The sequence below is a fragment of the Hypanus sabinus genome, chromosome 2 (genome assembly GCF_030144855.1).
Source record: "Hypanus sabinus isolate sHypSab1 chromosome 2, sHypSab1.hap1, whole genome shotgun sequence".
Taxonomy (NCBI): Eukaryota; Metazoa; Chordata; class Chondrichthyes; order Myliobatiformes; family Dasyatidae; genus Hypanus; species Hypanus sabinus.
Window position 1 is genome coordinate 20306083 of NC_082707.1, and position 23803 is coordinate 20329885.

Below are 23803 nucleotides of genomic sequence, written 5' to 3' on the forward strand. Positions count from 1 at the left end.
TGTGGGAGGAGCCACAGGAGCAGTCAGCAGGGGGCGTGTCCAGACAGGGACACGTAGTTCACCACAAGGGTCTGTGTTGTTTTTGTGCACAAGTAAATGAAGTGTGTTTGAGCAACGAGTATAAACTTTCAGAATCCAGTTAATTGGTGACTACACAAGTTAAACCCTGGGCAATGACTCACTGAAACAGTTGATTATAATAAAGCTGATGAACTGACAAGGAGCATGTCTTCCATCGCCATTAAGTCCCTGTGAAATGGAACATTTTTACACCCAGTGATTTCAGTTGCATCCTTGCTGAATCTTTGGTTCCTCTCTAAATATTCCCTTACCCTCTCACTGGTTCCCTGTGACGGCATTACGGAAACATGACAGCAACGTAACAGGACTTCTCCAGCAACACCCCTCAAAACACATCTACTGTCTAGGGCAGGGATTCCCTGCCCTACAATTAACCGAGGGGTCTGTGGACCCCAGGTTTGGAACCATTGGTCTAGGAGGACATGACACCAGGGATATAAGAACAGTCTTTTCCTTCAAATTTCACACCATCATGACTTCTGAATAGAGTGTTGCTGCATCAACATCCTGGAATTCCCTTTTAACATTCTAATTTACCTTCATTATCAGAACTAAAGCAAATCCAAAGGAATCTTGGCATTTACTCCAGGACATTAAAAAAATGGTCAATAAATGCTGGTGGCATTTACTGCACACATCCCATTTAAAAAAAACATTTTTTTGACCACAAAATGCTGGAGCAAATCAGCAGGTTAGGCAGAATCAAAGGAAAAGAATTAAGAGTCAATATTTCTGGCTGACACCCCACACCTGTCCTGATGAAGGGCCTTGGCCTGGTACGTCAACTCTTTATTCCCCTCCATAGATGGTGCTTGACCTGCAGAGTCCCTGCAGCATACGTTGTGTGTTATTCTGGATTTTCAGCATCTGCAGAATCTCTTGTGCTTATAATTCTTCCACCACTTTGTTTAAACCAGTCATTTATCTCTTTGCTCTCCTCTTGCTGCTCCCATCAGGAAGGAGGAACAGAGCCCTTAGGTCCCACATCACCAAGTACAGGAAGAGTTCTTACCCTTCAAACATCAGGGTCTTGAACCAGCGTGGATAACTTCACTCACCACAACTCTGAACTGATTCCACAAGCTATGGACTCACTTTCAAGGTCTCTAGAATGCATTTTTCTCAGTGTAATTTACTTACTAATTTATTTTTTTTATTTGCACAGTTTGTCTTCTTTTGCATATCTGTGGTTAGTTTTTGTGTGTAGTTTTTCAATGATTCTATTGTATTTCTCTGTTATACTGTCACGGTCTCTAAGAAAATAAATCTCAAACTTGTATATGTACTTTGAATATAAAGTGACTTTGAATTTTTAATTTACTATGAACTTCATTCTCAGAACAAAGCACCCTGATGAAATGGAGTGGGAATTAATCCTCCTAGTGTATTAGGTGGTGGGGTGGTGATAAGACCAAAGGAGATGCAAGGCACTCCTTCTCCCACCCACTTCCCCGATCAGGGTCACGTGAAGCCATGGAAGCAGGTGGTGGATGGTTGTTTGATCAGCCGGTGCATATAACAATTGACCACTGACTACAGGCAGACAATCTCTGAAGAGTGTTGATAATGGCTGGGGTCACCCGTTTGTAAAGACACTGCCCAGAAGAAGGCAATGGCAAACCTCTTCTGCAGAATAACTTGCCAAGAACATGAGACCACAATCGCTTTCGACATATGACACGGCTTGTAGTGATGATGATGATGATGATGATGATGATTAAGATGATGATGATGATAATGGTGGTGGTGATGATGATGGTGATGGTGCTGATGATGAGTCTATTGGATTGAGCGTAAACCCGTTACAGCAGGTCATCATCAGATTTTGAAAGTATTAGTTATTGGAAAGATGGTTCAGGTTGTTGCACTCTGCCCCCGGATTGTTAACATCAGCAATTCAGAATTCATGAAGGGAAAAAAAAGCACTTGTTCGCATAATAATATTCATCCTCCACATGAGGACCATTTTTATGAAAAGTGTTGCAAAATTCTTTGCCAGGATGTTTGGAGAACAGAATTAAAATCTCATCCACTTGTTTAATGAAGGAGCTGAGGGGGTGAGGGGTGGGGGTTTTTATTTGTTCAAGCTTGCTTTGCATTCTGAAAAATTGAATACTCCCCACAGTGATAAATATGTTTGCTGATGTCTCATGGCAGATCACTAGGAACCAGGTACTGCTCTTAGGAATGAAGAAGTGTGCTGGGAATGTGACTATTGTGCCCAGATTTTACTGAGCAACACATGCTCAGAGTTAACTATTGCTCTGTGCTCCATCACCATATGACAGTGTTACTTCATGTTTGAAAGGGGAAGATTCTCGAAGGGAGCTAACTCACCAGATTCAGACGCAGCTGGAGCGCTTCGTGCATCATTTGTCGGGCTTTCATATCGTCCTGGTAACGCTCTTCCCTCCAGTTACTCAGAATCTAGGAATATTACATTGAAGTAGGGCCTGAGTTGCCAACAACAATATCCATTCCAATTCACTTCAGTTGTTCATAAATAACTAGCTAACTGACCAAAACTCATTTTCAGGACAGTGTGGAAGCTCTAAGTAGGGTGCAGAGGAGATTTAACAGAGAGGATGAGGGACAACTTGATAGAGGTCTATACAGTAAGATAACAAGAGGCATAGATAGAGTGGCTTTTTCCTACTGCATAATTGTCTAATATGAGTGGGCATAATCAACGAGATTAGATGAAAGTATAGGGACGATGTCAAAGGTAGGTTTTTTTTTAAAACAGAGAGTGCTGGGTGAGTGGAACACACTGAGAGGAGTAGAGGTAGAGACAGATACATTGGAGACATTTGAGGAAACTTTAGACAGGTGTGAGGATGAAAGAAAAATAGAGGACTATGTGGGAGGGAATGGTAAGATTAATTTTGGAGTAGGTTAAAATATTGGCACAACTTTATGGACCAAAGGGAAAGTAGTGGTCTTTGTTTTAAAACTGTTCAGAATATAAACAGTTGAATTGCTGTTAGCTTTGCCTGTTCCATGCAAATTCACAGAGAGGGCAGGCAGATTAAGATTTGAATAATAGGATTGGGATGGAATCAAGACTTGGAATCCAGTGCAGAAAGGGATTCCGACCAGAGGGGAATGAGTGAGTAAGTGAGAGATGGGACTCAGGAATGGGGAACTCTGATCATGAAAAATAAGCCAGTAAATAGAAAAGTAAAAATCAGGTCAGTAGCCTTGAAAGGATAGGTTTCTGAAGGCAAGAAGTAAAGACATAGCAATGAAAGAGAATGGAGCATCTCTGCATTTCTTCTTCACTGTTAAGAAGAGATACTTGGAAAATGGAACTGGAGTTGTGAATCAGGCATGATTTACTGAATTCTCAAATGCTATTTCTGCTCTGATTTCATATATTATTTTCATATGCCATAGTTGATGTGAGGGAGACAAGAAGAGGGGTTGTGGTGAGGGCAGGAGGTAATGATGAACTGCGCAGCTCTTTCAAGGGGCAACAGAAACAGAGGTAGGACAACCCAAAAGTGCTACTAATTCCATGACACAAAAAAAATTAACCAAACACTCCCCATGGTTCATACTTGCTGACACATTTCCAATTCACCAGCTGTCAAAAAATCCACTGTAAATGCAAAAATGCTTGATAATGTGAAAAAGTACTTTCATTCATAAACTAGAAGTTTTTATTGTATAGAACTGCATAGCACATGTACCAGTTTCCATCCTTTGGAACCATTACCTGGTTGATCTGATTCTGCAGGGAGGTCAGCAAGCCCTCTCGTTGCTCATCCTGTCCCTTTAGGCAAGTGAGGACCAAGGACAGAAATGGCTGTTGGCTCAACAATGACATGCTGTGGGTAAAGAAAAAAAAACACACAGAGGTTAACTGCTCACAAGTACATCACATTCCCATTCATCAGCTCAACAAGTATGGGAGGAATTGGACAAGATATCCACATTATGTTCAAGAAAATTGGCATGGGAACACTTATCACCAATTGTACTCATCTCCCACACATCCATCTTCCACCTTCACTCAAGATCGGTGAATTGTTGGCAGGAGCTGAATGTAACTGACTGCTGACAGAGTCACGGAATTACACAGCATGGAACAGGCCCTGCAGCCCAACGCATCCAAGCCAACCAAGTTGTCTACTCAAGCTAGTCTGCAAATGCCTGTATTTGACCCATATCCCTCTAAACCAGGGGTTCCCAACCTTTCTTATGCCATGGACCAATACCATTAAACAAGGGGTCCATGGACCCTAAGTTGCTCTAAGCACTTCCTAATCATTTACCTGCCTAAATACTTTTTAAATATTGTAATTTTACCCACCTTTGTAGCTTCCTCTGTCAGCTTGATACAAATAGCCAAAACATTTGGTGATAGTTGCCTACATGGTCCATTTTAAATCTTTCCCCTCTCACCTTACATTGAGTTTTAGAGTACTCTACCCCAGGTTAAAGACCATGATCATCTGATCTACACTCATCATCTGTTCATAAATCTCTAAAAAGTCAACATTTGTCCCCCTGCACTTCAGGGAAAAAGTCCCAGCTTCTCCTTTCAATTTCAACATTTGAAAGGTTCCAATGAAATCTTCCCCTTCCCTTCTAAATTTCAGTGAGTAAGGTATCAATCACTCCTCATAAGATCAGCCTTTCATTCCTGAAATCATTCTTGTGAAACTCCTCTGAATCCTCTCCAAGGTCAGCACATTATTCTTTCTTGAATAAGGGGCCCAAAACTGCTCACAATACTTCAAGTGAGGCCTCAACAGTGCCTTATAAACATTATGTCCTTTTTTTTATATTCTAGTCCCCTTGAAATGAATGCTAATATTGCATTTGCCTTCTTCACCACCAACTCAACCTGCAAATTAACCTTCATGGAATCCTCTGTGAGGACTCCCAATCACTTTGCACTTCAGATTTTTGAATTTACTCCCTGTTTAAAAAATAACCTACCCTTTAATCCTTCTACCAAAGTGAATGACCAAACAATTCCCGACACTGTATTCCATTTGCCACTTCTTTGACCATTCTCCTCATCTGCCTCAGTCCTTCTGCAGCCTTGCTGGTTTCTCAGCATGAGCTGTCCCTACCACCCATTGTTGTATCGTCCACAAACTTGGCCAGAAAGCTATCAATTCTGTCATCTGAATCACTGACATATAATATGAAAGAAGCAATCCCAACAATAACCCCTGTGGAATACCACTCATCACTGGCAGCCAACCAGAAAAGGCTCTCTTTATTCCCACTCTGCTTCCTGCCAATCAGCTAATGCTCTGTCTAGGTTAGCACCTTTCCTGTAATACCATGTGCTCTTCACTTGCTAAGCAGACTTATGTGTGGCACCTTGTCAAAGATGTTCAAAAAAAAAAATCTAGGTTTTAAATCTAGGTGGAACACAGCGGGCCAGGCATCATCTATAAGGAGAAGCACTGTCGACGTTTCGGGCTGAGACCCTTCGTCAGGACACTAACTAATTTGTGTGTGTTGTTTGAATTTCCAGCATCTGCAGATTTCCTCGTGTTTGCTAGGTTTTAAATAACTTGATCAGACGTCTCGAGTTGACTTCCAGAAATAGCTTGGAACTGCAGATTTCAACATAACTGCTTGAACTGGTTGGCATAATTCCCTTCACCACATCCACTTTCTTTATTCTGGTACCTGAATCAGTATTACATGTCAATTCTTGAGTCACAATCGTCTCCTTTGCAAAATAGTTTTCGAGATCAGCCTTTCATTTTGATTTGCTGCTTCTTTCCATCACCCCTATGGCGTTAAAACTGTTCTCAAATTGGCCACTGGTGTATAGGGGCATGCTCGATGAGGGCTTAAATTTCAATGGTGATCCAGAGATCCAGTTAGTGACTTGGGCATAAACTTGAATCAGAATATTTAAATTCAATTGATTACATAAACCTAGCCAGTGTATGCAATGGTAGCATTAAACCAGGGGTACAGAACCTTTTATAAACGACAGACCCATACCATTAACCAAGGGGTCCATGGACATCAGGTTGTGAACCCCCCGCATTAAACCAGTGGATGGTCAATAATATCCTTTATCAATGTCCTTAAGGAAAGAAGACTTACAAGAGATGAAGAGACCATCAGAGTCTTTTTTTCAACGTAGAAATTTCAAATACTAGAAGAAATGCATCTAAGGTGAGTGGTGAAAACTTAAAATGGATGTGCAGGGCAAACTTTTTCTTACACAGAGTGTGGTAGGTACCTGGGGTAGTGGTAGCAGATACAATAGTGGTGTTGGAAAGGCTTTTAGATATGCACATGGATTTATGCATGGAATGGAGGAATATCGATCATTTGCAGGCAGATGGGTTAAGTTTAATTTGCCATCATGGTCAGCACAGATGTTGTGGCCCATACGTTGAAGTGCTTCACGTTCTAATGAAATCAGTCCTCACGTGACAATCTTGTTCTCACCCAACTACCCAGACCCATGTCCAAACTCCAACATAGTTGTTTAATAATGCTCTGTGTTGTCAGAGACAGAATCAACTTTATTAGACATTATAACATAAGTAAAGAGAAAAAGTAATGGTAAATTGAAGGTAACTGGGCTGAATTCTTGAGCTGGGCATTATATTTTCCCAAATCCACATCATTTTCCAACAACAGCATCAGGAATCACTTTAGGTAGGAAGGCACATGCAATGTGAACATTCATTTTGAGAAGACTAGAATATAAAAATAAGGATGCAATGCTGAAACTTTATAAGACTACCAATGGAGTATTATGAACAGTTTTGGGCTCCTTGTCAAAGAAAGGATGTGCTGGCTTTGGAAAGGATCCAGAGGAGGTTCAGGAGAATGACCCTGGAAATGAAAGAGTTAACATATCAGGAATGTCTGATAGTTTTGGACCTGTACTCATTGGAGTTTAGAAGAATGGGGGGGACAGGTTTCAATGAAAATGAATGAAAATTGAAATGTTTCGATAAAGTAGATGTGAAGATGATGTTTCCTATAGCGGGGGAGTCTAGGACCAGAGGGCACAGATAGAGTGGATGTGGAGAGGATGTTTCCTATAGTGGGGGAGTCTAGGACCAGAGGGCACAGCCCCAGAATAGAGGCACGTCAATTTAGAACAGAGATGAAGAGCAATTTCTTTAGGCAGAGGGTGGTGATCTGTGGAATTCATTGACACAGATGGCTGTGGAGGCCAAGTCATTGGGAATATTTAAAGCGGTGGTTGGTAGGTTCTTGATTAGTAAGGGTATAATGGAAAATGGCTTGAGAGGAATAATAAATCAGCCATGATGGAATGGTGGAGTAAACTCAATTATCCAAATGGCCTAATTCTGGGTCCTCTATCTTAAGGCCTTATGGTTTTATGCGTCAGGAAAATTGGATAGGCAACAATGTATCTGGTAATGTGGAGTAGAGAGTTTTGCAAATGCCAAATACTGAAATAAAAATTCAAGTTTCTAGAAACATTCAACAGTCTGGTGGAACCTGTGGAAAGAGGCAGAGTTGGTGAAGGTCCTTCAACCTGAAACATAGATTCTCTCTTTCCAAGGTGCTGCTTACTGGCTGAATACTTTCAGCATTATTAAAATAGAAATTATTAAAACAGAATATTATTATTAAAACAGAAATGCCAAATGTTTCTAGAATCTTGGGTTTTTATTTCAGTATTTGGCATTTGCAAGTTTACCATCTGTTGTATTTGCTACATCTATGATGTAGAACCATATTCACATTAAACTCCACTGGTTCCAACCCAAACACCCTGCTTTAATCCACAGAACTTGAGGTGTTAACTGCTCTGCCTGTGACCGCAAGAAATTGCAGAGTTGTGGGCACAGCTCTGCACATCACGGAAACCAGCAACCTCCCAGCATCCACCCCCCACCATGCACCCTGTCTGCACTTATCACCATCTCAGGAAAGAAGCCAACATAAGCAAAGTCCCTATCCATCCCAGACATTCGCTCTCCTCTCGTCTTCTATCGGGCAGGAGATATAACAGCCTGAAAGCGAGTATCACCATGCTTAAGGGCAGCTCCTGTCCCGCTGTTATCAGACTCTTGAATGGTCCCCTACTGTGATAAAGATGGACTAATGACCTCATAATCTACCTCATTATGGCCTTGCACCTAATTATCTGCCTGCACTGCACTTTCTGTGCAACTGTAATACTAAATTCTGCATGTTGTTGTTGCTTTCCCCGTGTGCTACAGATACAATGAAATAACCTGCACTGATGGCATGCAAAACAAAGTTTTTCACAGTAAGTATGATAATAATAAACCAATTTACCAAGGCCAAACTTCTAACCATGACTGCCATATTTGAGATTTGCTAATCCAGATTAAAGAACCAAATTTTGATTTTTCCTACTTTGTTACTTTCAATGAGCTGTTTTATTATAAGAGTTTGCTTTACAATGCAGATATCTTATGTGTGCACATTATTTCCTTTATGAATAGCTTGACTTGATCTTTCTTACCTTTTTTGCTTCTGTCTGTCTCTTTCCTTTTTAGACGATGACCCCAAGTGTTGACCCATCTCAAGCTCTTCTCCAGCTGCCTTTAGGACTCGACCCTGAACGGATGTGGGCAGTTTCGCAATCAGCGGAGCGACAAGCCAAACTCCTTTTCTTTCTGAGCAGCTGAATGCAAGCCACACACACAGACACACGCGCACACACACACACACACAGACACACACACACACACATGCACACACACAGATGAACACAGGCACACACACATGCACGCACACACACACACAAAGAAACTCATCAAATAGCCATCGGAGCACTTTCAGATTAACCCACTTTTTCAATTGTCAAAACTATTCAAATATCATTCAGGTTTTAAAACTCATTGCAGGGTCAAATGCTGATGGCCAGAATGGCCAAAGAAGTCTCATGTTGTAGTGTCAACATTCATGATTTATTTATTTACTTTTATTTAGAGATACAGTCTGGAATGAGCCATACTGCCCAGCAACCCAACTACAAACGTCTGTATTTAACACTAGTCTAATTGCAGGACAGTTTGCAATGACTAATAATTAGTCTCGATAGACCATGGATTTGCACCTTGAAAAATTTCCAGTGTGCAAGGTTTTTTTATGGAAGACCGGCAGTTGCCCAAGCTGCAAGTCTCCCCTCTCCACGCCACCAATGTTGTCCAAGGGAAGGGCATTAGGACCCATATAGCTTGGCACTGGTGTCATCACAGAGCAATGTGTAGTTAAGTGTCTTGCTCAAGGACACACACGCAGCCTCAGCCAAGGCTCGAACTAGCGACCTTCAGATCACTAGACGAACGCCTTAACCACTTGGCCACGCACTGGTACATCTTTGGACTTTGGGAGGAAACCCATGTAGTGACAGGTAGAAAGTACAAAGTCCTTACAGACAGGAATTGAACTCCAAACTCTGACACCCAAGCTGTAATAGCTTTTTTGTTCTAGCCACTATGCTACCGTAGGTGTTTAGCAAGTAGAATTTATAGCACGGGGAACTGTGACATCACAGCACTGCCATAAATAGATATTTGGTTCAATAATGCCCTTTGCGGGCAAGGAATCCATTGTCCTTACAAGCTCTGGCTTATGTGTGACTCCAAGCTCACTGCAAGGTGGTTGGCTCCCAACCACATGAAGTGGGCCAACAGGACATTCAGCCACATTCGGACTGTCACACACTGTGAGTACCTTCGCTGCACTCAGTGGTTCAAGCACTGGCTCACACCGTCACGAGGCAATTGGGAACGGGCAATTAAAATGCCAGGGGTTCCTTCCATAAATTATTTTAGAAGCCATGAAAGCTTAAAGAGAAAAGTGTGGGCTGCTGAATAAGAAGGGTTGCAAACGGTTTGAAACTGAAATATAAACTCAAACATTCTGCAATTACACAACGCACTTATTTGCACCTGTAGAAAGAGAAGATGTTAGTTCTCAGGTCAATATAAAAACACTGGGCCTTAGTCTGTGTTCCAAGATTCATTAGGTTGTTTCCTGGGAAGAGTGCTTATCCTATGAGTGACTGATTATTGACCTATAACTCTGTGCAGATTAAAAAAATGAGAGGTGATCCATTCTGAAGGCCTAAAGGAGCAGGGGATGGTATCTCATCTAAAAACAAGTAATACATTTGCAACTGATATGAGTAAAAATTCCATCTTACGAACCTTGGTAACACACTCACAATGCTGGAGGAACTCAGCAGGTCAGAATTAGAATACATATTTTGGGCCAAGACCCTTCATCTGCACTACCAGGGCTTCATCTTATTTCTTTGTATAGACGCTACCTGACTTGCTGAGTACCTCCAGCATTTTGTGAAGTGTTGCTCGATTTCCAGCATCTGCAGAATCACTTGTGTTGATGGTTAACAAGAGCCTTCTGTTTCAGATAATTTGATTCATTTTCCAATATATACTGGAATCAAAACTTAAACCCATTATTATGATGAATGTTTCAAGATGTACCAAGCCAGCCCACTGAAATAAAGGAAAGTAGAACAACTGATATTTTCAACTCCTTGCTAACCACCTAACATCCCCATTCCATGCACCTAGAAATGTAGAGTAAACCTTGCTTTACCTTAGAAATGTCTTTTTGCCATTCTGCCTTGGGCTATTGTTTCCACTCTCATTGAACAGCTCAGCCCCAGTAGAAGGAGCACCACAGTTCAGCTCAGCTGACTGCTGGAAGACCTCAATAGTGGCCTTGGCGATATTTTCCAATAGTGAGTTCATTTCAGCAACTGAAGTTGGCCCCTGGCAAAAATAGGAATGATTGAAAAGTGCAAATTGCATTCAAACCTGTAGATTACACACAAGTCACAATGTCAGGTAGATAGTTCCCTGAAAGTGGAGTCACAAGTAGGCAGAGCAGGAAAGAAGTGCTTTCATCAGTCAGGGTATTGAATACAACAGTTGGGAGATCATGGTGCGGTTGTGCAGGTCACTTGTGAAGCCCACGTTCAAAGATTTAAAGATAAAGATTTGCTTTATTGTTTCACATGTACATTGAAACATAAAGTGAAATGTGTCATTTGAGACAATTCAATGGCGATTGTACGGGAGGAGGCCATAAGTGTAGCCTTGCTTCTGGTGCCAACAAACCATGTCACAACTTACTAACCCTAACCTGTACATCTTTGGAATGTAGGAGGAAACTGGAACACCCAGAGGAAACCCATATGGTCACAGGGTTTCCTAATGTCTGTATGCTCAAGCAATTCAATCCGCTGTAAATCATTCCTATAATCACCAAGATTTTTTTCCTTAGTGAATACTGAAGCAAAGTATTCATTAAGTACCTCAGCTATTTCCTCTGGTTCCATATACACTTTTCCATTGTCACACTTTATTGGTCCTATTCTCTCACATCTTATCTTCTTGTAGTTCACATACTTGGGGCTTTCCTTAATCCTGCTTGCCAAGGCCTTCTCATGGCCCCTTCTGTCTCTCCTATTTTCTTCCTTAAGCTCCTTCCTGCTAGCCTGATAATCTTCCAGATCTCTATCACTACCTAGGTTTTTGAACTTTCGTAAGCTTTTCTTTTCTCCATGACTAGATTTTCAACAGCCTTTGTATACCATAGTTCCTGTACCCTACCATCCTTTCCCTGTCCCATTGGAACGTACCTATGCAGAACGCCACACAAATATCTCCTGAACATTTACCACATTTCTGCTGTACATTTCCCTGAGAATATCTCTTCCCAATTTATGCTTCCAAGTTCCTGCCTGATAGACTCATATTTCTCCTTACTCCAATTAAACGCTTTCCCAACTTGTCTGTTCCTATCCCTCTCAATGTTATGATCACTATCACCAAAATGCTCTCCCACTGAGATACCTGACACCTGATCAGGTTCATTTCCCAATACCAGATCAAGAATAGCCCTTCCTCTTGTAGGCTTATCTCCATATTGTGTCAGAAAACCTTCCTGAACACACCTAACAAACTCCATCCCATCTAAACCCCTTGCTCTAGGGAGATGCCAATCAATATTTAGGAAATTAAAATCTCCTACCACGACAACCTTGTTATTATTACACCTTTCCAGAATCTGTCTCCTGATCTGTTCCTCTATGTCTCTGTTACTATTATGTAGTCTATAAAAAATATCCAGTAGTTATTGACCCCTTCCTGTTCCTAACTTCCACTCAGAGAGACTCGGTAAATAATCCCTCCGTGACTTCCTCCTTTTCTGCAGCCGTGACACTATCTCTGATCAGCAGCGCCACACCCCCATCTCTTTTGCCTCCTTCCCTGTCCTTTCTGAAATATCTAAAGCCTGGCACTCTAAGTTACCATTCCTGCCCCTGAGCCATCCAAGTCTCTGTAATGGCCACAACAGATAGCTCCAAGTACTGATCCACGATTTAAGCTCATCCACTTTGTTCATGATGCTTCTCGCTTTAAAATAGACGTCTCAAACCATCGGACTGAGCACATCCCTTCTCTATCACCCCACACTGTCTCCAAGCTTTCTCTATTTGTGAGCCAACAGCCCCTTCCTCTGCCTCTTCAGTTCAGTTCCCACCCCCCACCAATTCTAGGTTAAGCTCTCCCCAGTAGCCTTAGCAAACCTCCCCACCAGGATATTGGTCCCCCTGGGATTCAAGTGCAACACATCCTTTTTGTACAGGTCACTCCTGCCCCAAAAGAGGTCCCAACGATCCAGAAATATGAATCCCTGCCCCCTGCTCCAATCCCTCAGCCATGCATTTATCTTCCACCTCACTCTATTCCTATTCTCACCGTTGCGGGGCACAGGCAGTAAACCCAAGATTACTACCTTTGAGGTCCTGCTTCTCAACTTCCTTTCTAATTCCCTGTAGTCTCCTCCCTTTTCCTACCCATGTCGTTGGTACCAATATGTACCACAACCTCTGGCTGTTCACCTTCCCACTTCAGGATATCATGTCATCTTCTGCTCATCCTAATATTTAAAAAAATGCTTCTTCTATGTAATATGTGGATGTTGGGCATGGTTACGAAGAAAGCACAGAAGAGCCTCTACTTCTTTAGGAGTGTGGAGTTTCAGTATGACATCTGAAACTTTGAAAAACTTCTATAGATGTGTGGTGGAGAGTATATTGACTGGCTGCATCACAATTTCGCATGGAAACACCTTTTTTTTTCCCTTGAATGGAAAAACCTGTAAAAAGTAGTGGATATAGCCCAGTCCATCACAGGTAAAGCAATCCCCACCATAGAACACATCTGCATGAAATGCTGTTGCAGGAAAGCAGCATTCATCATCAGGGACCACAGCCACCCAGGACATGCACTCTTCTCGCTATTGCCACCAGGAAGAAGAAAGAGGAGTCTCACAACTCATATCACCAGGTTCAGGAACAGTTATTACCCTTAAATAATCAGGCTCTTAAACCAAAGGGGATAACTTCGCTCAACTTCACTTGCCAGGTCATTGAAATGGACTCACTTTCATGTATTTTTGATATTCATTGTTAATTTATGTATTATTATTATTATTATTATTATTATTATTATTATTATTATTATTATTGTTTTTTGTCTTCTGCACTCTGGTTAAGAACCTCAGTCAAGCAACAACTTGTGATATATTGATTCAAGACTCATTGTGGCCCAAATAGAAACATGAATAATATGTTAATATTAAAATATTAATAATAGGAGCTTTCAACTTACAGGCTCTTTCATGCATTGCTTGATCATCAGCTGAAGCTCCAACCAAGACTGTCTCAGGATCCACTGGTCCAAGTTCTACATTGTCAAAGAACAAAAACAACTCCTTGGATCACCTTTTCAATTATTTATTTTAGTAAACTGTCTCAATTATACACCCTCAAGTAATGGAAAAGCAAGCACAGAAATCTATAAAATTAACTTGTGACTAATAACAATATACCACCTTTCTCAATAACAGAATTTGATGTTAAACATGATTTTAGATTAATAGCTGTTACAGGCCTCTGATCCAAAAATCTAGATTAACTATCTTGGAAAAAGATATAGCACATGAGGTGAATAAATAAAATATCAATGACTATATCACACTTAGGTTTCAGAAGGGTACTTGATAAGGCACTAGCTAAAAGCTTATAGGGCAGGATACAAATCTACAGGGTCTTGAACAATATATTGGCATGGACAGGGAAGTGACTAACTAACAGAAATTAGGGCAACTGAGATAAATGGGTCATTTTTGGTTGGGTAAAGAAGATTAGATTTATTTTTTACATGTACATCCTCCTAGCTATATACATGTACATCCTCCTTGATGGTAGCAATGAGACGAGGTCATGTCATGGGTGATAGGGATATGGATCTCCCAGTAATGACTTTTCATTCTGATGATGATCACTTTAATACAACTTAAATGGCAAAACTGCGAATGCCAAAGAGGCTGTGCCTTAAAACATTTAGCTCAATAATTCCATTAATAAATATGATAGACCTAATGGAGAAATTGCGCTTTAAAATTGCTCCAAATACCTGGAGAATGTGCTTGATGTGCTGCCGCTGAGGATTGTCCCCTTCCACACACTCCTTCAGGCCATGTGGATAACAGATCAGCCGCAGCAGTTGCCGTGCTTGCTTGTTGGAGAGAACTGGGTCTAGTATTAGATCCTTGTCTGTGCACAGTCTCTCCGGCTCCTTTAAGCAGTGCTCTCCCACCCATTCCTGCCAAAGGGAAAGTGAAAACATGAGCACATTGAAACCCATGGCCAATGCATAATAAACAAGGGAAATATGACCTGGCCCATTATATAAGAGAACAAGCCATCCTTGTTTTAAAAAAAAAGTCACACCTGGTACGCTGTATTGTCATATTACTTCTACAGATAAGTACCCTCAGAACATTAGTTACTCTGGTAAAAGGAATCATGGAACTGGAATTGGAATTGGTTTAGTATTGTCTCATGTATCGAGATACAGTGAAATGTTTGTCTTGCATACTGTTCATTGAGATCAGATCATTACACAGTGCATTGAGATGCAGTACTATGCAAAAATCTTGGGCACATGTATATAGCTAGGACACCTTAGATTTTTTCAAAATACTGTATTTATCAATGTGGAGTGGAGAGAGAGTTTGTAAGTCTGGTGGAAGCAAACGAAGTTGGGAATGGCGAGGGTGGATGCCGTGGGAGAGGTGGGTGACAGGTGGCAGAGAAAGAGTGCCAGGGGTAGGGGTGGCATGGGTGCAGACATACCCAGCCCTGAGACCACCAGGCAAAGTCATTTGATTGAAAACAATTGGTTTATTTATCATTACAGTATGTCTCTCTGGTGTTTCCCACTCCCCACACTCTCCCTGCCCCCTTCCCACTCTCAGTCTACAATAGAGACTCATATCAGAATCAGGTTTACCATCACTCACATATGTCATGATATTTGCTTAATTTTTTTGCATCAGCAGCAGCTGTAAGTGCAATACGTAAAATCACTACAGTACTGTGCAAAAATCTTGGGCTGCCTAGCCATATATACACACCTCTCCAGTTATACATATGTGCACAGTACTGTCATACAAGGTAAAATAATAACAGAAAGCAGAATGAAGTATAACAGTACAATAAAGTACAATAAAGTGACAGTACAGTGCAGATAAACAATAAGGAACAAGATCATGACGCGGTTGAGAGTCTACCCTATTGTGTGAAGGAACTATTTGATAGTTTTAATAAAGCCGAGTCCTTGAGTTTGTTGGTACGTAATTTGGACTGATGGGAGAGGGGAGAAGAGAGAATGTCTGGGGTAAATGGGATCTTTACTGAGGCAGCGAGAAGTACAGATAAAGTCCATAGAGGGAAGTTTCGTTCCTATGATGTGTGAGCTGTGTCCACATGCTCAGAAGTTCACTGCAACCTAGAAAGCGGCCATTCTTCTCATCAGATCACTGCCAGCTCACAGGTAATGCCATTCGCCCACTGATTAATCCCCTGCAACCTAATCCCTCCACATTCCCATCAGCTCCCCCAGAAGGTGGTGAAGCCGGGGAATTCATTACCACTGGCAGCTGTGGAGGTCAAGTCATTGGGCATACTTAAAGCAGAGGTTGATAGTTTCTTGATTGGTAAGGATGTCAAAGGCTACGGGGGGAAAGGCCGGAGAACGGGGTTGAGAGAGATATATTATCATGCATTGCATTGTACTGCTGCCACAAAGTTAACAGATATCACAACATATGCCCATGATTCTGATTCTGAAATCAGCCACAATGGAATGGTGGAGCAGACTCAATGAGCTAAAAGGTCCGATTCTGCTCCTTTTATGTTGATAGGTTCTGGATTAGTAAGGACATCAAATTGCTCCTGTTGCTTTAGTTGAGTTTGGTAAGGTGCACCTAGAAAATGCATCTCTATGCTGTCAATGAAATTCCTGTCTTGTTGGATTTGGCATATGCTTGTAGTCTCCTGCACCCACTGATGCCCCCAACTATCTTACAGTGAAAGATGGCATTCGATACATGCGAGAAGGCAATACAAGCTGGTTTGGGGATGTGCTTTGAAAACACTTGACAGGCTTTATCAAGCTGTGTTTCATTCTCTATCATTCCAAAGAGATAATTCTTAGCTTGTTCAGCCTTTCCTAATAAGACACATTCTCCAATCCAGACAGCATTCTGGTAAAAAAAAACTCCCTTCATCTTTCATGCTTCAGAATCTAGTAGCTACAGGAATGACCAAATCAGGAATAAAAGCACTTACTTGAGCAACTTAATTTCTACCAACGCCCACCCACTTTGTTCATGGATAATTTGCGTCCCACTCCCATGAGGGAGGAGTCTCTGCAGCATTCAAGCCAGACTCGGTTACATTTCCAAGCTGACAGGTTAACTAACACATCCACCCATCCCACCCACCCCCCACTACTTTATCATTTCCTGTCAGAGTCACCTTATGTACAGACACTCCTGTGTCTAGAGTCACTTTATGGACATCCAGTCAAGGTAGATAAGCTATCTTATGTGTTCATATTTATTGTTTTTTTTATTACTGTGTTCTTTATGAGAGCTGTATCAGATCTGGAGTAACAATTACTTCATTCTCCTTTACATGTTTGTACTGGAAATGACAATAACCAATTTTGAGGCGAGTGGAGTTGAGTTGAGTTGTAAGTATTACAACTTTCTATCAAAATAGTAAGGCCAGCAATACTCAGCATTTCTAAAAAGTTGTTATTTTATTTATTCCACAACCAAATTCCGGTCTACAATGTCATCCAGTTTCATTACTTCCAGTCACAAGATCAGTTTCACATCTGTTAAGGCCGCTTTAATTGCTGAGCTAAGGAATGGACAATCCCTTCTGAATGGATCTACTGCATTGCCAACCTGGATCTATTACACTTGCCAGGAGGCCCCATACCTTGGCTGACCTCTCTCACCAGCTCCATTCCATAGGCAACCGTCATGTTGATGCAGTTTCATTCCGTGTCCAGTTTCTCTCACCATAAAGTGTACAGCACCCTTCCTCAGCCAGCACTATAACCCAAAGTCCACCTCTGCTTGAGAGCCCAGTTCTAAAATTCCTGACAAGCAAAGCGGCTTTTCGTGTAGACCAGTAAACTTTACTCAGCCTTTAAATCTCGACCCAACGCATCAATGTAGATACAATGCAGGCAAGGTAGTGGCTATATTTTTATTTGGAGTTTGAGATTTGCTATGTCACCAAAAACACTCGTAAGTTTCTGCAGATGTACCATGGAGAGCATTCCAACTGGCTGCATCACCGTCTGATATGGGAAGGCTACTGTACAGGATAGAAGTAAGCTGCAGAGAGTTGTAAAATTAGTCAGCTCCATCACGGGCACCAGCCTCTGTAGTATCCAGGACATCTTCAAGGAGCGGTGCCTCGGAAAGGTGGCATCCATCATTAAGGACACCCAACACGCAGGACATGCCCTCTTCTCATTGTTATCATCAGGAAGAAGGTACAGAAGCCTGAAGACACACACTCAGTGATTCAGGAACAGCTTCTTCCCCTCTGCCATCCAATTCCTAAATGAACACTGAACCCATGAACACTACCTCACTACTTTTTTTATTTCCTATTTTTGCACTACTTATTTAACTTAACTATTTGAGATATATATTTATATTTACTCTGATTCACAGATTTTTTTCTATCTATTGACATGCATTGCATTGTACGCTGATGCAAAGCTAAAAATTTTCACAACATATGCTGGTGATATTAAACCTGATTCTTATTTTGATATTCTGCACTCTGCTATTGCTTTCCTTTTCTACTACCTCATTGTACTTAACATTTGGAAGGATCTGTCTGGATGGCATGCAAAGCTGTTGACTCTGTACATTAATAGACATGAAAATAATAAAACAATTACCCCTTTCCATTCAACAACAGAACATTCCAGATTTGATACCTTGCTTCCAAAAGCTAAAGATGAAAGATTAGCTTTATTTGTTACAGGTACATCGAAGCATACCCTGAAATGATTTACGTTAAATCACTCACGTGAAACTTGTGCAAGTATTGCCACATTTCCGGTGCCAACACAGCACACCCACAGCTCACCAACACTAACCATACAACTTTGGGATGTGGGAGGGAACTGGAGCACCCAGAGGAAACCTAAGTGGTCATGGGGAGAATGAGCAAACTGCGGAGAGGCAGTGACGGGAATGGAATCCTAGTCATAGATTGCTGTAATAACATTACACCAACTGCTATGCTGCTGTGCTAAAAGTCTTCCTCTTCATCCTTTCCTACACTCCAACAATTACAAAACGCTTCCTCTGATCATTCTACCATCATTATATTACAGACTTTAGTTTATCTGGATACCATCTACAACATTGAAGGTAAACATGCAAATATCAACAAAAACTCTTACAAGCTACAAGGGAATAAAGTTCCATTAATACTATCCAATGAGATCACTGACTGATGCCCCACGTTAAACAGCTCTGTCCCACAAAAGCAATATTTAATACTATTCAAAAATTATTATTATTTATAATGACATTAAATTCTGTAATTCACCATCTGTGGAGATGTCAAATTGGAATTTAAAATTTCACCGTACACAGGCCATGTTGGAAATACTCAACAGATCAGGCTACACTTCAAAAGATATTTATAGCATTACCGATATTGCCAAGTAATCATTCTCAAGGCATTTTCCACAGTCAGAAAGTTTTCAAATGCCTCTCCTTTCTGAGGAGGCTGAAGAGAGCTGAACTATGCACATTAATAGCATGTCCTCCTACAGGCGTGCAGTAAAGAGCATCCTAATATGCTGCATCACTGCATGATACGGAATCTTCACTGCGGTGGAGAGGAAGGCTCTACAATGGGTAGTCAAAACTGCCCAACAATCAAGGACATATATGCTGAAAGGTGCCTGAAAAAGGCCAGCAATATCATGAAGGATCTCACCCACCCTGTTGTGGGCTGTTCTTCCTATTGCCATCACGAAGGGCACTATGTACCATCTGCACCAGGACCACCAGACTCAAAAACAGTTACTTTCCCCAAGCAACAAGGCAGATCAACACCTCAACCCACTAACCCACCCCTCCACATCCCTCCCCCCAAGACCACTACCTTATTATTACCTGGCAAAGCTACCTTATGTACAGGCACTCCTATGTCCAGACACACAATCAAGCTATGTAGATAAGCTATCAAATATATTTATATTTATTGTAGTTTTTATTATTATGTTCTTTATCTTTTTTTGTCTTATTTCAGATCCGGAGTAACAATTTTTTCATCCTCCTTTACATTTTTGCATAATAAATGACGTTAAATAATCTTGAATCTTTCATCAGAACTGCAGAAAACTCAGATAAGTACATTTTAAGTTCAAAGTATTGGGGGCTTGATTCCAGTGAAAAAGTCTTTTATGGATGGAGATTTAAGACCTTTGGAGCTTCCCATCTCACTGGGCCAGGGGTATCAATCATTGACAACTCTATTGACTGATTGATAGGGCAGCACGAATGGCTGCATCACACATGTCTGCTTTGACTTCTTTATGCACCTTGGGATTCATTTCTGAACAGTAAAATAACTTCAAACAAAAAGAAAAAAACTCATAAAGCTAAACCTTGGAATTTATGTGAGTGGTTATCTACAAGAATTTTAACCCAAATAGAGTCCTTATGAGGAAAAGGAGTCCAAAACACTCTCTTTAATTTAGGAATTGTTTATGTTTGTAAGGATTTAACACCACTGAATCAGGAAAGATATTCAGAAATGGAGTCTGTGGGAAGACAGGAATGGGAACATAAACTAATTCCATCTCCAGCCTGGTTAAAACTGGGCTGGCAAGAGCAGTCTTCTGAAACAAGTTAAAGTGAAAATCCAAACTGTGGGTCAGTGTGCAGGGGAAATCTTGCATGCCTTCTATTTGGAAGGATATATTGGAAAGGTGCGGAAAGTGCTAGCTCAGGTTTAGCGTAAAAGATATAAGCTTTCTGCTTTGTGTCTGACCAGGGTTGGTGCAAGGTATGGAGAAATACTGTATTACCCACTCTATAAAAATATCCAAGCTTCAAATACAAACACATTGGCCTCACACAACACCTCGACAGAGCTGACTTGATGACATGTTGGTGGTGTCTGCACTGGATAAATGCCAAGAACTGGCTCACATCTGGTAAGGTATTTTGCAAGGCAATCTCTGCCAGCTGTTGCCATGACTTGGAGAAGCTCCTCTTATTCTGGCTGAGGGGATGCTTGGTCACAGTCCAATGTCTCAAGGCAATGAATGGTCAACAGCTGTCTCTACGCTAATACAACACAGAACATAACATTACAGGCTGTTCGGTCCATGATATTATGCAACCCTTTAACTTACTTTAAGATTAATCTAACCCTTCCCTCACACATAGCCCTCCATCCTTCTTTCATCCAGGTGCCTGTCTCTTAAATGTCCTTAATGTATCAAGCCCCCTCTCGTCCTCTGATGCACCTCAATAACTCACACTGAGACGTAGGCGAGATATCGGCTTTTATTGACTGGAAGAAGGAACCAGGAGTGAGTGTCTATCATACAAGGTCTTGGAGACTGAGGCCGAGCTTCAGGCTGCAGGTCTCCTTTATACAGGGGCCTGTGGGAGGAGCCACAGGAGCAGTCAGCAGGGGCGTGTCCCGACAGGCACATAGTTCACCACATCCTCCTTTCCTCCAAAGACAGAAGCCCTCGCCTGCTCAACCTGTCATCTTAATACAGGAGCAGAACAATGTTGATGATGCCGCAGGAATCAAACCATCATTTACCATCACCAAGAGGTCTAGAGTCATAATCTGCAGCAAAGCATTTTGGTTAATGTAGTCCAGAATGTACATCATCTTGAACAATTCACAATTTGGGATCTACACCCACAGAAATTCCTAATATTCCCACTAGTATCCCTCTGAACTAGAAAATTTCCATCATTTTTACTGCCAGTTTTTCACTCTCTCAGGGGAAAGGCGGAGAAGAGTGAGAGAGATTGGGGAGGGGGAGGAGAGAGATTGGGGAGGGGGAGGAGGGAGATGGGAGAGTGTGGAAAGAGTGGACAAGTTGGGGAGGGGGAGCAGGGGGAGATGGGGAAAGAGAAGATGGAGAGGGGGAGAGTGGAGATGAGGGAGAGGAGGGGAGAAGAGAGATAAATGAGAGTGAGCAGAGGGAGGAGAGTGGGTAGAGGGGGAAATATGGGGGTGAGTGGGAGAGGAGGGATGGGAAAGAGTGGAAAGAGGAGAAGGAGGAGGGAGGGGAAGAAGGGGAGCAGGAGAAAGGGGGAGGGGGAGCAGAGAGGGGGCAAAGGGGGGGATGAAGGAGTTGGGAAAAAAGGTTGAGAGAGGAGCAGCAGGAGGAGAGGAGTAAGGGGGAAAGGAGGAGTAGAGGGAAGTGAGTGGGTGAAAGGGGTACCTCATACGGTACCTCTCCAGTTGTTCTATTACATAATGTCTCTAATTTCACATCAGGCCTCAAATTACCAACCAGTATTCACAAGAAACCTACTGACTCCCACTGCTACCTAAGTTATACATTGGTAAACTGAATGCATCATTGCCAAGCGTACCAAGGTAGAGGGAAAAACTTGGCCATGCATAGAAAACATTTCATTACAACAGTACATTCAGCTAATACAAGGTAATAAGAGAATGCAGAATACAGAGAAAGTGCAGTGCAGACAGGCAGGAGGACTCTTGATGAGGGATCGTGTTCACTTATTGTACCAGGGACCGTTGAATAGTCTTATAACAACAGGATAGAAGGTATTCCCGAGCCCTGTGGTACAAGGGGCGATTGATATAAGTTCATGGCTTAAGGTGGAAGGAGTCAATTTTAGAAAACCTAGCACATTTATTTTTCCTACATTTACACACTTAGTCCAGCAGTCGTGGAGCATTTGGATCCCTTCTTTGTAGAAGTCGGCATCTTGGACCTCCAGAAGTGGTCCACAGCAGGGCCGATTGATACGTTTGTGGTGTAAAGTAGGAGATGAGTTATTAACTTCATACTTTCTGCATAATCACTCAAAGAGTTGAACTGTACGTGCATGTAACAAGAGCTGTATAACTCATCTCCTACCTTAAGCCACAAACTTATCAATCCCTGCTGTGGACCACCTGGAGGTCTAAGACGCTCTCGTTACATGCACATGCAGTTCATCTCTTTGAGTGATAATGCAGAAAGTTTGAAGTTATTAAGTCATCTCCTTCTACCTTAGGCTACAAACTTATCAATCACCCCTGCTGTGGACTATTTCTTCAAAGAAGGGACCCGTATGCTCCACAACTGCTGGACTAAGTGTGTACATGTAGGAGGGGACTATGTTGAAAAATAAATGTGCTTAAGTTTTCTAAAATTGTCTCCTACCCTAGGCCACAAACTTATCAATCACCCCTCGTATGTGCCTTTGGGGTTCAGTATCTTCTGCCCAAGGGGAGGGGAGAGAAAAAGAATGCACAGGATAGGATAGGATAGGATCTTGCAGAAGGGTCTCGGTCAAGAACGCCGACTATCTCTTCAATTCCATAGATGCTGCCTGACCTGATGAGTTCCTCCAGCATTTTGTGTGTGTTGCTTTGAATTTCCAGATCTGCAGAATTTCTCGTGTTTTTGATCATGTTTGATGCTTTACTGAGGCAGTGGGAAGTATAAACAGAGTTCATGCAGAGGAAGCTGGTTTCTGCGATGTGCTGAGCTGCGTGCACAACTCTCCACAATTTCTTGCGGTCACAGGCAGAGCAGTTGCTTTTTTACAGTGCATATGTAAGAATTGCTGAGGGTTAAAGGGGACGTGCTAAATTTCTTTAGCCTCCTGAGGAAGTAGAGGTGCTGGTGAGCCTTCTTGACCTTGGTGTCAATTTGGTCAGACCAAGACAGCCTACTGGCGATGTTCAGTCCTAGGAACGCGAAGCGTTCAATCCTCTTGACCTCTGCACCACTGATGCAAACTGCAATGTGTACACTTTGAGAAAATCTTCTCACTCCACATTGACAGATACAGTACTGTGCAATAGTCTTGGACACACACTAGCTACATATATGGGTCCTGCAGAAGAGTCTTGGCCCGAAATGTCAACAGTAATTTGCGATGTCTTGTATTTTTCTTGCCCAATGAAGACCCTCCACCTACAACCATGGCTCTTCCACTTTCCATACTTCTGCTGTCAGCCCTCATCCCTTCTGTTCATTCTACCAGCCTTCACTTTCGACATACACCTTTGTAGTGAAGCTTCCCTAAAGCAGCCACCTTTGCACTACCTCTCTGGGCATTT

At 41.9% G+C, this 23803-nt stretch overlaps 1 protein-coding gene across 1 annotated transcript in view; it reads right to left on the reverse strand.

The window, feature by feature from the left end:
- LOC132406765 (mediator of RNA polymerase II transcription subunit 12-like protein) overlaps positions 1-23803 on the reverse strand; it is a 689991-nt gene that overhangs the window by 108492 nt on the left and 557696 nt on the right. Inside the window, exons 29-34 of the mRNA XM_059992729.1 lie at positions 14547-14735; positions 13740-13814; positions 10654-10829; positions 8546-8707; positions 3800-3911; positions 2419-2508 (exon numbers count right to left, since the gene is read on the reverse strand). Coding sequence (XP_059848712.1) covers positions 2419-2508; positions 3800-3911; positions 8546-8707; positions 10654-10829; positions 13740-13814; positions 14547-14735 — 804 coding nt within the window. The remainder of the gene's footprint in view (positions 1-2418; positions 2509-3799; positions 3912-8545; positions 8708-10653; positions 10830-13739; positions 13815-14546; positions 14736-23803) is intronic.